General features: G+C 30.6%; 1 protein-coding gene across 5 annotated transcripts in view; it reads right to left on the bottom strand.

Moving 5' to 3' along the window:
• Positions 1 to 7,369: 7,369 nt before the first annotated feature.
• LOC111641769 (oocyte zinc finger protein XlCOF6-like) overlaps positions 7,370 to 17,459 on the bottom strand; it is a 36,689-nt gene continuing 26,599 nt past the window's right edge. For 3 of the 5 annotated variants that reach the window (XM_023387986.1, XM_023387985.1, XM_023387984.1), the window contains 3 exons: positions 13,931 to 14,076; positions 10,861 to 10,924; positions 7,371 to 9,532 (listed from right to left, as the gene is read on the bottom strand). In XM_023387986.1, the coding sequence (XP_023243754.1) occupies positions 7,608 to 9,532; positions 10,861 to 10,924; positions 13,931 to 14,076 (2,135 nt within the window). In that variant the 3' untranslated portion in view covers positions 7,371 to 7,607. Of the gene's footprint in view, positions 9,533 to 10,860; positions 10,925 to 13,930; positions 14,077 to 16,189; positions 16,275 to 17,459 lie in introns of all 5 variants that reach the window. The other 2 variants (XM_023387983.1, XM_023387982.1) reach the window with 2 other exon arrangements.

Genomic DNA, 17,459 nt, shown 5'->3' with positions numbered 1-17,459 from the left:
GAATTTATAGGTCTACAAGTTTTTTCAACTTGCAGCCCAACAAAGTATGCAAAATATAATCAATCACTTATTGTAATATTAAATGTTGAATTCTTTATTAAATCAATTTTAAATAAATAAGTAGTTTTTAAACGTTATAACATGTTTTTGGAAACTTTCTGTTTTTTGCTTTATATGTAATGATTAATCAAAAATAAATAATTTTCGAATGATTACTTAATTTGTATTTAATTTTGACGTTTTATCGTAAAAATTATTATTGTAAAAAGAGGATTTGTGAAGAAATAAGATGAAACTAAAACAAATTATAAAGTAAAAAGTAAATATTTAACGGGAGATTCAATTATATAATCTGCTTTCTGTTTTATCTTCTATTGCTATAGAGGTCAAGCGTTAATTTCTATCACTGCTTTTTCTTCTCTTCCTTTCGGATAACCAGAAGAATTAAGGTAAATTGAGATATTTTCACCTAACTCAATATATCAAGTGTAAATTTCTCAATTAAAATTTAAATAATCAAAGTGAGCACATTTAGAACGAAATTAATGTAGTATATTAAATGAGAAACACATGGTAGAATGCGGTTTATTAGAATTTAAAATCGGATTAATGTGTACGAAATTTCAACTGTAAGCTTATTATTACTATTATTAACCCATTTCGATTATAAGATTGTTAATGCTAATAACGCATAAAATATTCTTTAAGTCTGATTACACTGGAGATATGACACATGACTTCTTCTATGTCTCTACACTGTCGACGTTTAATTAAGAATAAAAATTTAACGTTGTTATATTAAATTAACATAACGTTGTTACGTCGCAAAAATTAATACAATTATCCGAAAAAAAAAAAACAAAATGCAGACTTAATCAGATATTTGACCTAAATTTATAAGTTTTCAACAGTGTGTGTCGAGTAAAACGCCCTGTATATCCTGGTATTCTATTGTCGACAACGACATTTTTGTCAAAATATTTGTCGATATTTTTGCCGTAATATTTAGCATCGTTAGAAGAGTGAAATTAAATACAAAAATAAAACTAAAAAACTTAAATTACTTTCGTCAAAATCAGATGTTTTCTATCGTTAATTACACAGGAATTGCCACAATAATTTTGACAATAACTTTTACGTTATGGCTACAGTTCTTAGATGTATTTTTCTTTTATCACGATTTGAAAAAAAAAGACAATTATTCAAACTCGAAGCACTTTTCTGTACCATCGAAGTTGAAACATGCATCACTTTACACAGTGGAGGTTTATTGTAGCCTACCTGGCTTTCTTTCTTTTCATAATTATTGTTATCAAAAGCATTCCAGATAGTGTCGGAAGAAAACTGTACTTACAAAGAAAGGATAATCCAAACTTGAAACTTGAATTGGAAGAAATTATGGCACAACATCATAAAATTTAAACTTACACCAATCAACTCAATGACCATTTCATTATGTATTAACAATTGTGTATGCTAATTTATTAACAAAATTTTCAAATAACTCGAAGATACAAATGTGACACGATTCAAATACTTTTTCGTTTTTTATATACATAATAAGTTGGGAAAATAAAAAGGAGTAGAAGTCGAGGGTTTTTTACGATTCCGACTCTGTATAAAACACCAAAACTCCACGGCTCCGACTCTGAATCTACAGCCCTGCTTGTAATGCATATAACAAGCGAAGGTATAAGAATTGTTAAATTAATTAAAAACCTACTAATGTGAGGTAGGAATAAGGACTTATCACACCAGTGATAATAAGCACAAACACCCAGGTATCAATGGAATACATTTTAATAAACCGAGAAGGGGTGTATATTAAAAACGATTAAATTAACAATTGACATGAAATAACCAAAATGCATTTCGGACTATCGGAATAGTCCCTCTTCAGTTGGTATACGTATAGGCTATAAAAAAGGTGAGGTACTTAAAATTATACAAGACAAAGGAACTATTATAAAGGTGTGATCATTGAGCAATAAATGGGTTTAGAGGAGACAGGCTTAAGGGCAAAAAGCAATTTCTTTATATTAATATAAGAATTGTGTCAAACCATATAATTGTATTGTAAAAATACACGAAAAATAAATTTTCATTCTGTTCCGACTTATTGATAATAAATATCTTTAAACTTTAAAACGTTATAATAGTTTTAATTAAGTCAGTAATATTTCAGAATTCGTATTCATTTACCCTTCGTATCTCAGAGGTATTTAACCTTGGGTGTGCACTTGCTACAACACGAACTGAGTTTTCTTGTGTCTGTCTTTGTTTCTCGCTCTAAAATTCGAGTGAAATTAATGTAAATGTTTATTAATTGTTATTGATTGATGACACTCTATTCAACTAGGAGAGGTTTGTGTTTCCTATTATCAGCGGCGGCCTTATCCATTGCAAGACTCTGGGCGGCAGGTCTTTGCGAGGCCCTTGTCCTTTGTGCAAAGTATATAAATTGAAATAGTAGGCACTTATTAATATTAATATATACTGTACTATAAATTAAATTTATTTTATTGTTATAACTAATAGCCAAGGATAAAATAAAAAGTTTTAAATATCAACTTTTTTCTACTTGGTTGTTGCGCGAGGCCCCTCCAAGAGCGAGGCCCCGGGCGATTGCCCTGCTCGCCACCCCCTAAGGCCGCCACTGTTAGTGGCATACGAATTTGATTTTATAAACCTATTTATGTTACTAGTCGTGTGAATAAACGATTTTTTAAAGTCATTTCTTCAATATCAGAGGGTCCGTGAAATATTGTACGCGTAATAAAATAGGAGGGGGATTTGACAAAGATATATCGTTGTACACAATAAGGAAGAAGGGGGTCAAAACTGATTCAAAAGTGTACACGTAATTAATGGACGGCACGTAACAGAAATTTAATCGAAATTCATAACTGAAGCAAAAGGCGATAATTGAAATATTGTTTTATAACTTTAAACAAATGTTTTTATAATACACCTACAGCCTTTCTCATTTTATTGTGAACTAGCAGACCCCGCCAAGCGTTGTTGTGGCTCAAAATGTATCTATTATAAATTTATAACACTTCCCCCGTAGAGGAGGAATTTTTCGAAAAATTTCTTCTTAGTGTCTCTTGACGTACCCTATTAAAACGCAATCAAAAACGCAAAAACCCGCATCTAAAATAATATAAGTCAAGTTCTTCACGGAAGCCTTAATTCTGTCCCTCTCCCCATGGGGGAATATCGAAAAATTCCTTCTTAGTGTACATTCTGTTGACGTACCCTATTAAAACGCAATCAAAAACGCAAAAAACCGCATCTAAAATAGTATAAATAGAAGCAGAGTTCTTTACGGTAAGCCTTAATCCTAACCATCTCCCTTCAGTGGGAGGAATTTCGACACGTATATTATATGAAAACACGTGCGTATTCGAATGCAGCGTTGTGTCAAAATTTCAAAGGAATCGGTAGGAACAAACGAACATTTTTATTTATATAAATAGATAGAAGATGATCCGCTTTAGTTCATTTGCACAGAAAAGCGTCATGCCGCACAGAAAAGCAAACTTAGGGCGTAGTACTCGTAGCGCCATTTGTTGGACATAAGAGCCTTAACCTAGATTATATCTTTTAATTTATATGAATGTTTAATGGAATAATATACAGCCTATGTCCACCCTGAAGTTCCATTCTGAATATTGGTGAAAGAATCTTTGAAATCGGATGAGTAGTTTCGGAGATTACCTGCTGCATACAAACATTACCTCTTTATAATATTAGTATAGATTTCATACGCGACGATGCACTATTTCCTCCGTTATATATAACAACAGGAAAAGTAAAAGTCTTGTGACTTCCGGTATAAACCGGAAGTTTATATATAGTTAATCCGGACCTGCGATCCATAAGTTTTCTGTATCCTGTCTCGATTTTCATCTAACTCCGTTCTCGACATTAACGAAAGACGGACAGACGAGGGTGANACAGAGGAAGGGTAAGTGTTTTTAATTGTCTATTCTCTGCAATATGTGCTTTTAGGTAATCTATATCGACTTTGAGTTTTCTAATCTCACCTTGTATCCTTGTAGCGTAGTTCGTTTCTCTGTGTGTTTCTTCCTCCATATCTTCCTATATTAATATCAACTGCCGTTTCAATGTCAATAATTTATTGATGTTGTCGAAACCGTGTTGTATTTGCTTATTGTGTACAGGCACAATGAAGTGACGTTTTTTTCAACACTGGGCTAGTTGAATCTTTTATTTAGTTAGAGGAAGGGTAAGTGTTTTTAATTGTCTATTCTCTGCAATATGTGCTTTTAGGTAATCTATATCGACTTTGAGTTTTCTAATCTCACCTTGTATCCTTGTAGCGTAGTTCGTTTCTCTGTGTGTTTCTTCCTCCATATCTTCCTATATCAATATCAACTGCCGTTTCAATGTCAATTATTTATTTTACTTTATCTACTTCAATTTATGACAACGGGGGAAAATTTTACGATTTTGATGTAAGAAAAGTCAGACGAACCCGAAAAGATTCATCACGTCTACATATAAAAACTGTCAAACAGACGTTGGTGAGACAGTTGGCTCCAAGGATCCTTTATGACGCCATTAGATTTAAATTTATTTAATTTTTTTAATACTTATTGGTTATCATTTGCAGCAGTTACCTGACTTCACTTGTGATATTAACTGGGCTAAAATTTAGAAGGCCTCACGTGAAGTGTTGACTTCAAACATTTTCCTTCAGGAAGTAAAGGAGTCGAACTTTATTGGACGTTCGTTTATTTCATTAAATTTTGTACAGTTTATGCATTTTATTATATTTATTTTAAAATTTACTGTATGTTGTGTTTCTACTTATTGTATCTATCATTCGTAGGATTTTAAAAAGGGTCGAGTTTAGTTGGACGTTCGAAGACAGGAGAGGAGATTACGGAAACTTGGACAAACTGAAACAATTGAGGAAGAAAAGTACAAATTTCAAATATAAAAATTAATCCTATGATTACTAAAAATGGATCTTCATGATTTCAATAGCGTTACTCCTCGCTGTTACTAATATAGAAGCATTTGTCTGTGTGTATATTAATTCCGTATAACACCTTCAATCTTTTTCTAATCCAGATGAAATTTTAGTTATAATCGTTTTATATTCTAACAGAAAGTATAAGCTTCTTATTTTACGAAAATATTAATTACACAATAAACGTTTTATCGATTTCGGATCTGTAATGGCACTACGTTTAGTGAGGTGAGTGACCACGTGACGTTCATGCCGCCATCGAATTCTTACAGCTTCGTGTCTACCTGCCGTCACCAGTGTTTTGGTTAAATTTATTCTTTTAGATCTACATTATTCCTAATTACAGATATTTGTAACTGGAATATAAATGATAAAGAAATAACGATTGTGCATATGAATACTGCATTAAAACAAATAGTGAAAAAGCAAGAAAAAAAAACACGTAGTATACTTATACTACGTGTACGTTAATAGAATACTTATTAAAATATTTTATTAATATTAATACATTTAATTATACATTAGATTAATATTAAATATTACTGACATAGATTGTAATCAATAGATAAACAAAATTTTTTTTATCCTGAGTAAATTTCCACAAATTATTCATTATTTGCCAGAAATTCTTAATTAAAACTCTTGACATCTTTCTTCAAAGATTAGATACACAATACATTTATTTCCCTTTATACTAAAGACTTTGAGTTCGTAATATTAAGTATGTTTAATACACGTTATACTTAAAATTAATAATAAAAGTAAGGAGAAGTCCGTATTGTTTATATCTTCTAGTACTGTACATCTATTATATTACTACAAAAAAAAAAAAAAATAGAATAATTACAGTCGACCCCCCTATATATTTACGGTCCCTATAATTACGATTCCTATAAAACTGCGAAATAATTGTGACGGTATCCGTATAAAAAGGTAAAAAAAACTCCTATAATTATGTAAAACGTCATCGGGCAGCCGAACTACTTTCCTGCCGTTCGTAGCGCCACGCTACGGAGAGATTTCTATCGTCTGGACAGTATTATATAAATTATATATTAATTATATACAAATTAGGTACTGTATATATAATTATATATTAACTTATTGTAACTTTATTATAATTAAATATATAATTTCCGCCGTCTAGCGTGGCGCCACGCTACGGAGATTTTTACGCTAACTATCGTCTGTCAGTATGTAAATTAGGTACCGTAAGTCTANCAAATGAAGAAAACAACATTTTTGATTGATAATAGGCTATTTCTAATAATTTACTATCTATTAAAATTAATAACAGAGTTCATAACTCCCATTCTAATTTATAACTCATGGGTACGAACCACACCTTTGTTACCTATTTTTAAATTTATTTATTTAAGAAAGATGTTTTTAAACGTGTTACTTAATAGAATACTCTATGTTTTCTATTCTTCGCATGGTTATCCAACTGAATAATCAGATAAAGACAAAGTAAATCCAATTGTTAAAACTCTATTAACAGTTTTTTCACGTAATAATGAAACTGTAAGACGTTCATCATCTGTAAATCCTACATAAGTTAGAACAATATTTTCTTTCTAAGTACTCTCCATATTATTATTTTTTTTATTGCTTTTACGAGTATCAAAAGCGGAAGTTCTTTCCAAGACCGGAACATGTCGATGACCCTGAGTTATCCATCTCTTCCTCAGAAATGCAATACAGTCAACTTCTTTAGCCTCAAGCACTTTTTTACTCTAGTAGAACTATCTCTGCTTTTTACCTTAAAGATTGATCTCTTCCTGTTTAAACTACACTACACGATACCAACAATAATGATCGGCACGTAACAATAATACGATCATTATCGAGCTTTTTATATACCTTACAACCTATACGTACTGTATTACATCTCTACCCTTCAATTATTATAATATAGTACAAGTCGACCCCCCTATAACACTGTTGATTTTTCGTTTTATATAAATTCCACGTTGTACGAGTCACTTAGATTTTACAAATATGTGAGCCGTTCACAGCCCGGCACACGTATTTGTAAAATCTAAGTGACTCGTACAACATAAAATCATATAAAACGGAAAAATCAACAGTGTTATAGGGGGGTCGACTTGTATTTTAAATAAAAATTGTTTTCTGTAAAACTCTGTATTGTTTGTTAAGCCAGTATAATAAGTCCTGATGATAGACTAAAATTCATCATTTAATACTCTTTATGAGTTTGAAATTCAACTGTTCTTGTAAATTTCTTTTTACAAATGTCACAATAGAAATGAATCAGATTATTATAAATAATCATATGCTTCTATAAAACCTCCACAAACGTAAAAGTCTATCCACATATATTACATTGATAAGGTGCATGTTTCGGATGTCTTTCTAAACAAAAAAATATAAATGCAATTTTAGTTTTAAATCTGCTTTTACTATTTCTGCAAAAATACACTTAATTCTGATGAACGAGTTGATGGCTTAATAAACAACTATTAAAATAAAAACCCTTGTTACATATTTCACATACGTAATAAAGATTGTCTTCGTGACATTTTAACACATGTTTATTGATAAAAAGTGTATTGCATTTGTCACAACAAAACTGTTTTATGTCTTAATGAATTTTTTGGTGATTGATTAAGTTGCGTTTACTTGCAAATTCTTTATTACAAATATTACACTTTTCAATGTGAATTTTCGAATGTTCTTTTAGCATGGATTCAGTCTTGAATGGCTTCCTACAAACATAGCATACATACATATTTTCATGTTTAGTGAGACAATGTCCGGTTAAGGCAGTTGTACTGCTGAAAACTTTTTTACATATGTCACAAACATACTTTCTTTTATCGCTATGAATATTTTTATGCTGTTCCAATAAATGTGTTGTCTTGAAATATTTGTTACATATATAACAATAATATTTACATTTATTATTGAATATACGAATATGCTGTTTTAAACCATAACTGCGTTTAAAACTTCTATTACATACCTGACAAGTATAATCAAATTGATTATTATGAACTACTTTATGACATACCAAAATTTGTTTTGTTTTAAAATATTTATTACATATGTCACAAGAATATTTGTTTTCATCGCTGTGTGTATTAATATGCTGTTTTAAATGACAACTTCGTTTAAAACTTTTGTTACATATATGACAAGTATGGTTAAATTTATCATTATGAAGTTTTTCATGAGCTACCAAAGTACCTTTGGTTTTAAAACGTTTGTTACATACCTGACAAACATAGTTACGTTCATCAGTATGAGATTCGTGATGGATTTTTAAATGGACTTTCCATTTAAAACTTTTATTACAAATATCGCATTTAAAAGGACGGTCTTCACTATGAGTTTCTTGATGAGATTTTACTTGTCCTTTGAATTTGAACCCCTTATTACAAATATCGCATTTGAAAGGACGTTCTTCGCTATGAGTTATTTTATGCTTATTAAGTTTGTCTTTGAATTTGAACCCCTTATTACAAATATCGCATTCGAAAGGTCGTTCTTCACTATGAGTTAAATGATGGCTTTTTAGTTGTCCTTTCCATTTAAAATCCTTACTGCAAATATCGCATTTGAAAGGACGGTCTTCACTATGCTTTGGTTTATGACGTAACAAATAAGATTTACATTGAAATTCTTTTCCACATATCTCGCAGGCATGAACATTGTGTTTTCTCTTGTGTCTTTCTAAATGGCCTTTACCATGTCGAACGTGCTTACCACAAATGTCGTTTTTCCGCTTGTTATTAAATTTTTTACTATGAATAAGATTATGCTGTCGCAAAGAAGATTTTGTTTTAAAATATTTGTTACAAATCTGACAATAATAGTTACGTTCATCAGTATGAGATTCGTGATGCGTTTTTAAATGGCTTTTCAATTTGAAACTCTTATTACAGATATCGCATTTGAAAGGTCGTTCTTCACTATGCGTTCGTAAATGTTGCAACAGAATTTTCCGCTTAAATTCTTTTCCACATATATTGCAGGCATAAGTTCTGTGTGTTCTCTTGTGTATTTCTAAACGGCCCTTACCATATCGAACGCGCTTACCACAAATATCGCAAAACACGGTTTTCCGCTCGATATTAGATTTTTTACTCTTTGTTGGAGATGGCTTCATTCGATCTGCAGATGGCTGCATACGTAAATTCCTATGAGAGTTTCCGTTTTCGTTTCCAGTTTTATGTTTTTTCGTGTGTCTTTGCAAAAGAAATCGCCACAAAAACTTCTTATTGCAGGATGTGCAGCGAAATGGTTTTTTTCCAATATGACAGAACAGATGTGTTTGTAATATTTTCTTATTTGTAAAAGTCTCTTTACACAAATCACACGTAAATTCTTGTTTAGAATGAGATGCAATCATAACCTTAAAGTATTTCCTTTTAATCTTATCATGAATTTTTTTGCATTTTCTACTAGAAGGAACGTATTTCTTTGTTTTGATATTATATTTATAAAGCTCTCGCTTTTTTGAATTGTGCTGAATATCGTATTCTTGAATCTGCCCTTTCTCTTCAACTGAAAGATTAAAAAATAATAAATTACCTATAATATTTGAATAAACATAATATAGGTGCAATGTTAGAATATTAATGCTGTAGTTCTATAATTGGTTAATATGTTTTTCTTTAAAAGCAAGGCATCATTTGTTGTCTGCACTAAAAATAAAACATTTTACATTTTACAATCATAAACTGATTGATTCAAATTTAGTTTCTTTATCGAACTTTTAAATGAGTGTGAAAATTAAATTGTTTCATTTTATCTGTTTTTGTTTATTTTATTTTTGTAGTTTGTTCCAGTTGTTATCATAAAAACGTCGACGGAATCCTGTGCTTTTAGAGAGGGAATCATTAGTGTAAAAGAAAAAGTACTACAGTAACATTCTACGGATTTTAAGTAGAGAGGCAAAATCGATGGATTCTTCAGATTTTTTGAATCAAAATTCGATAATTTGAGCGTATGTCCTGTAGATCTGTAAAAAGTTTTTCAAAAATATTAGCAACGTGTTTCTAACACGTTGCAAATTATTACAGTAGAGCATCGATTATCCGACTCAATTGGAGACTCGGGTTGGTCGGATAACCGAAAAGAATAAAAAAAATACATTATTAGTATAGTATATTAGGATATGCCATGTAATTAGTATATTAGTATATCGATATTAACCAATTTCGCGTTGAATTTTCATCGATGTTTAGCCTAACAAATTTTTTTAAAAATAATAACCGTCGCTATTGTATCGTTAAAAATTATTTTTAAATTATTTTATTGCTCACAAAACAAACAACCACTCATAATTAGAAAATTAAGTCTCGTTAAAATACTGGCCTCCTTTCAATGGTCGAGCCGTTAATGCCAGCTAAAACACGCAAAAATTTAACAAAAATAATATTGAAGTATCCAAGACATAGCCAAATATTGTAGCGCCACGTCACTAGCGGACATTTGAAATTTGCCGACTAGAACGGTCGGTTTACCGATGTTACGGTTAATCGGGGGTCGGATAATCGATGCTCTACTGTACTTTTTTATTTTATTAAGTTCATACAGCCCTTGATCACATCGTTTCAATTCATTTTCTTTATTATTCTAGCGGATCCGTGAACAAAGATAGATTACAGAAATCATTAAATCACAGCTCATGAGTTGTGATTTAATAATTCTGATAATTCTAACATACTTTTATTAAGTTTAAATTTATATTAATACGAAGTCGGTAGTTATTTATAATTCTCAAATATCTAATACCAGTTAAATGATTGAAACTTGAATGCAGTTCTTCAGCTGCCCACTAAATAATACTAATATAAAAAGTTCGAACTAAGTAACATGTTACTACTTACTTTGGATGTTCATTTCATTCCTGTTAAAATTTTCGTTCGGAGTAAAGTATTCATTGTTGACGGGCTAAACAATACGCAAACAATACATGTCAACAACGAATAATCATTTATTATATATAAACCAGTCACGAGTTGCTCAACTTTCCCGGAAACGTTTTAAAAGTTTCGTGGCGTTGTCTGCAATAAAACGTTTTTAAATAATATATGATCTTTTTAACTATTATAGAAAGGCAAATAATTGAATTTTGAAAGCAGAAATGATTTTTATTAAAAAAAGTTTAATGCAAATAACGAATAAAGTCATCATTAAGTCCGATCCTACTAAAGATACACACTGCATCCATTATTTCCTTACTTTCTTGATTTTTAACCAGCAAAATTTAATAGTTTCAATTTCTCTAATAATCAAAGTTTCCTGCAAAATTTCAGAAATTTTCTACAAAAAGAACAGACGTTATTAAGATTTAATCAGGGTGAAGAAAATCGTTTACCCCCACAGACTAACGTTGAGATTCTGATAAAATCCATGATTTTTTTGCATTTTTCGACGTTTGAACGTGTTCTATGTTTAAAATTCTTGGGGAGTCATTTTTTGACCGATCGTCATACTTTTCCTTTGTTATAGCCTATATAATAGTCGGAAAAGAAATATAAATATTTCTTTTCCGACTATTATAATGTAATTTAATTAATAAAAGTCATTACAGACTTTTATTAATTAAATTACAAATCCGTATTTTGTAATTTTATATATAAGCTAATGATTAAAAAATTGCATTAAAATTAATTGTTTTGAAAATTTTGTAGAAATTATTTAATCTTATGGGGAAATTAACAAAATAACAAGGGAATCTATTCAGTTTCCATATTGTCCATTAACAATGACATTACTAATGAAGTAGGCTGATTTTGGTATAGATCTATGTTATTTAGCCCATTGAAAGCCAGGAGAGTAGTTCTGTAAAGAAAGATTTTTACACCTATTGAATTGTTTTGCTCATTTTATTATATTAGAGAGGTTGCAGCTGAAGTTCAGACTAAATTTGTATGGCAAGCAGAAGTACACGTTTGACGTTTTAACTCCAAGTAAAACACATATCCAAAAAATTCAACCTTATAAACCGAACAAATAGATGAGCAAATGCTCTCTGAATAGTCTGTCGACACGATGAAAACTTATTGTTAAACATAATTTTAGATTTTGATTTAAAAAAAAAGAAAAACATTGTCTCTGTACGTGGGTATTAAATGCTTTGAAAATCTCTTATAATATGAAAATCTGCATGTGGAAAGCCATCAACACTGCAAACTCTGTGATATACTTCAGATCTCTTAAATATTTCGCAGTCGTAAACAGATTTAATTTCAGAAATGTAACAATTAATAAAGCACATTTTCTCATAACATACTCCCTGTAGAACTAAGTAGTAAAATCCATTTCTATTTATATACTTGAGGTTCTTCTAAAGGGGCATTGATCGCTATATGCTTCCTGTATCACGTGACAAGGACTGATTGGATTTTACAGATCGATCCATACAGAACGAAAAGTATATGCACCCCAAGTAAAACATGTTGCGCCACAAGGTGACCTACGTAGCACAACGTCACCTTGTTATGTTGTTGATGGCAGAAGATGCTCTAAAAAAACAGATTTTCTTTCACAGTATTACGATAAGCTATTATGAACACGAATATATAAAATTCTATAGGCTCTCTACCTCACTTTAAAAAAATTGAATAATTAAATAATTTCTGGGATTAAATCGTCTGTTTCGTTACAGTGTTATTAACAAATGCTTTAATAATTATTATTTTAATAAAATATATCATAAATTTAATACAAAATGGACAAAAAGCAAACGTTTAAGCCGAACTTCTACTCGCCACGTTTGACGTTCCATACGCCATTGTTAAACTTCTAGGATTACAAGATGGCGGCGTTCGACGTTTGACGTTCACGTTTTAGCGATGAAAACTTCAACCGAAATGTCTCTATTATTTTGTTGTAATCAACTGCTGAATAAAACTGAATAGAATGAAAAATTGCAGTGTTTATTAATTTCTTATAATCTGTGTTTATCTAATTAATGTCTTCACACTATTAGAAAAATAAATAAATTTGGTATTTTGCACTATCGTCGTTTTAATGAGTGTCAAAGTAAATTTTGCCAAGAGTTTCGTAAATCTTAGGTACGCCTGTACATCAGGCCACCTTCCACAACATTTGGCCTCATCCATTGTTCACCTGACCGATGTGTCTGAAATAAAAGCTCATTGTTTATTCTCTAATTCATCGTGCACAATAAAGCAGAACTACCGAATGAAAAAAGTTTGAAACACTATGATTATTAGCATATATAAATTTAACGTTTAAATTCGGCTTTTACTTTTACAGACATTATGTATGCATAATAAGACAAAGTACTAAAATCTGGTCAATTTTCACCCTCTGAGTTTTTGAAAATTTTCAGATTCTACATTCTAAAAGACGGCAAAAAATTCCGTGAATATGTGTATGTGGGCGTTTATTTTGAGTCTATTTCACTTAATATTTCAAAATGAATTGAACATTAAAAAACGAAATTTGGTTCCGTCATTGTGTATAAGTAGCATTAATACTATTACATTTTGGTAATAAAGCGTCAAAGAGTGAAAAGATGGTCACGTGTAATATTTTGAGTGGGTTCAGAATTAATAAAGTTTATACTTGTGGTTAGCGTGTACAATTGTTTATAAAATGCATTTCTACCATCAAAAATAAATATTTCTTCATTTTATAATAGTTAAAATAATTAAGAAATTTTATAATATATGGCTCCACAGACAACTTTTTTTTTATTTATTGTGATTAATAATATAAATTTTTAAAAATTAACTCTCTTAACATGCAGGAATGCTACGCAACTCGTTGCTAGATTGTTTTCTTATATATTACATATTTTTATATTTAATACGGAAAACACCTAAATTTAAAGCATAATATTCATTACTACGTTTTCAACAATTCAGAAAGCTAAGTTAATATTAAAGTTTCACTGTAAAATATTTTGAAATTTGTATTACTTACCATTATCTGTTCATTATCATCTGGAAGATGAACATCTTTACAATCTTCAATCTTTACTTCAATCTTCAACTTTTTCAAATCAACTTTACATTCTGATTTTATACCATGTTTTACATCACAATTCTCTTCTACTTCTTTCTTAATATCTGTAGTGGAATTTACAAAGTTTTTGTGTTAAAGGATACTAATAAAATCTTGAAATATAAAATAAAACTCAGCATATTTTCATTAATTAACATAATATTACATTACATGTTTCACTACAGCATTTATTTCTGATTACAAGCCGAAAACTGGATACGAGTCACGGCAAATTGGTGTGATGTGTGATAGAAATAATAATAAATATAATTAGAAGCTTCTTTTCTTAGGAAATAAACCAGCAACGAGTGCTTAACTTTTCCGGAAACATTTAAAACTACGTGTGTAAAGCTTGATTTTGAATATAAAGATGAGTTTTATAAAAAAAAATTGTAAATGAGAAAATGAGTAAACTCTTCATTATCTCTGACCCTACTGAAGACACACACGACCCGCATTATCTCTTTCGCCTCTAGACCAGGGTTGGCCAATACTTTTTGCCCCCGGGCAGAATTGAAAAGGAAACTTTTTTCACGGGCCGAACGAACCACAGACTGCCCTAGGAAGATTTTGAGGTGGTGCGAGATCTCATTTTGATGTCATCCCGTAGAGACTAAATTGTACATAGAGATTACAGATACATTTTTCATATTATCATGCATTATCAACATTCTACGCTGTGCTTAGGAGATTTGTAAGGAAGCGTTAATTCTAAACGCACAGTGAGTTGTTGACCTTCTTTTTTTTAAGGGTCAGAATTTTTCGTCGTCGAGCTCTTCGGTCTTGCGTAGATAACATTGAAAGAGTAACGCGGGCGTATAAATTTTTCAGACAGGCCGTATCGCAAACCGTTGGCCATTCCTGCTCTAGACCTTTAATCACAAAAACTTCAAAAAAGCATGAATTACTTTAATAAACAAATCTTCCTTTCAAATTTCAGAAATTTTCGACAAAAAGCACAGTAATTATTAAACTTTAAAAAGGTTGAAGATAATCATAGTGCCCCTTTACAGACAACGACATTGATGAATACAAACAATTCCCCAAAATTTTTTTACTTTCTCGACGCTTTAAGCTATCTTAAGTTTAAAAATGAAAATATTCTAAGGATTATTTTCTGACAGACTTCCCATGTGTTATATATAACAGCCTAGAAAGTAAAAGTTAGTTAAAGTATCATATATTATACATGAATGTGTATGCAATAAAAACTTCTTTCAACGCAAGTAATGTATAAGTAACGATTAAGTGTACAAGGATTTATTTTCATGTGCATTCTGGGTCAAAAAATATCCTGTCTTCACGGCATTCCAACATTCCTTAAAAAACATATTGCTTAGTACATAGGTCAACAGATGGCATTTACTGCGTGATTAATACAGTCCCTATTCAATTAGAAGTAGTTCGAGGATGATTTTCTTGAATCTCAAATAGATATTGTATGCACAAGTACTTAGTAACTAAAGTAAAAAAATAACTTGGATGGAGCTTATGAGTGATATGTTTATGCATCGAGTTTGCTAACGATGGATAATTTACTTTCACTGTGGTACCGGCTTTCATAAACACAAAAATGTATAATGTTATGGCATTGCACATAATTATTTTGAGTTTGATTTGAAAAGAAACAAAATCTGGCAACGAGTTTACGGAACTTTATCAGCAAAAATGTTACAATTGGTCATTGCGCCATGTGTTATGAGATTTTACGTAAAAAATCGTTTTATATTATTAATTATTACATCCCAGTCTAAGCACTTATTAATTGCGACCACACTCTTTTCAGAATATCACAAACATATATCGATAGAAGCAATAAAATAAAAATCAACAGACTTTTTCGCTAGAACAAAAAACACATCGAATTTAATCATATAATTTGGGTGTAATTTGAAAAAATTGTAGATCTATAAATTTTCACTGTCTCCTGTCTGTGTGTAAGTCCTTTCTTAATCTCGAGAACGGACGATAATGAAAGAAAGCCGAGATCATATATTATGGAAAGATTAAGAGCTTGAGACACCGATGTAATATGTATGAACTGTTGATAAAGATCGTGTTTACAACGTTTTTCAAATGTTATCATTTCGATTTATATGAATATAAATTTATGTATTACGTATTATTCTTATCAGTAGGAATATACTTTCATTATATTAGAAGCATTAAGCCTCTTACCTCTTTCGATTTTATAACCAGAATGACTCCAAATAGTAGATTCGTTTGTGTTGTGTGTGTAAATTGGTTTACCTTTAATATTTATCTAAAATAAAAGAAGATTACATCATACTATTAATATTAGACTGATTGACCTTTACAGAAAACAAATAAAAAATTATTTAAACTGAAGCATAGAAATACACTTACTAAATAACTTTTTTTTTTAATATGGCCTACTAACTACTTTTCTTTTAATAGTAATGCCTGTCATCTATTTAATCCCTTTCAAACGAAAATTTTGAATTAAAACAACGTGAATTTCGGTTTTTAGCAAAGATACGTATACAGTTTATCGGAACCTCGTGCCCAATTAAAAATATCTCATACTATATGAATATGTTAACAATAGCTTTTTTAAGAATTGGGCTGCAATTTAAAAATAGATTTATAAATTCCCACTTTACTTAGTCTGTACGACTGTTTGACAGTACTTTCTTAATTTCGACAGCAGAGACAGATAGGTAAAAGTCGAGACCAGATGTGGAAAACTTAGAGGCACAATAATTCTATCCAGGTCCGGCACAGCTTCCCTATCATCGAATGTCACCATACTCCACTGCACACGACTACCCTCTATCTATCCATCCTCTTGACCTTTCACAACTGATCTTTAATAGCATCAATTCCCCTTAGAAACAAGCAACCATGCGGAATTTCGTTCCTTTATCTTCACGCCATCCTGAGATATTAATCGAAATAGACGTGAACACACATATATATTATATACACACACATATGAAACCAATTTGTTTTTTTTTTTTACTTTTTTGGATTCAGGAAGCTTCAAAACGTGGAGATTTTCCAAAAAAGTCGGAAGGTCAAATCTGACAAAATTGCGTTACTTTTCCTTGTTATAAAGGTATAACAAGTAAGTAAAACGTAAATTATGAAAAACGTGACTTCATACAATAGGAAGAGGTAATTGCCAGTCAGCTGTATACACAACAATATAAAAATTTTTAAAGTCCGTCAGTGCAAAAAGGGTTATCCTTTTTAAAACGAACACTGTGGCCAAAACCTCAAATTTATAGTAAAGAAAAGAAATGTCTTTTAATTGAAATCGAAAATAAAGTAGCTCAGTTTAAACCTCGTTGGGCAAATATTTATAGAAATATACTATTAAAAAATATATATACTATTAAAAAAAATAATATTTCTATGAATTTTATTTTTTGTCTATATTATATATTATATAAGTATATTTCTATAAATATTCGCCCAACGAGTT

The sequence above is a fragment of the Centruroides sculpturatus genome, unplaced genomic scaffold (genome assembly GCF_000671375.1).
Source record: "Centruroides sculpturatus isolate CEXI.00-Female unplaced genomic scaffold, Cexi_2.0 scaffold1460, whole genome shotgun sequence".
Classification (NCBI taxonomy): Eukaryota; Metazoa; Arthropoda; class Arachnida; order Scorpiones; family Buthidae; genus Centruroides; species Centruroides sculpturatus.
The sequence above is the reverse complement of the archived record's forward strand: the minus strand, read 5'-3'. Positions and strand labels throughout refer to the sequence as shown.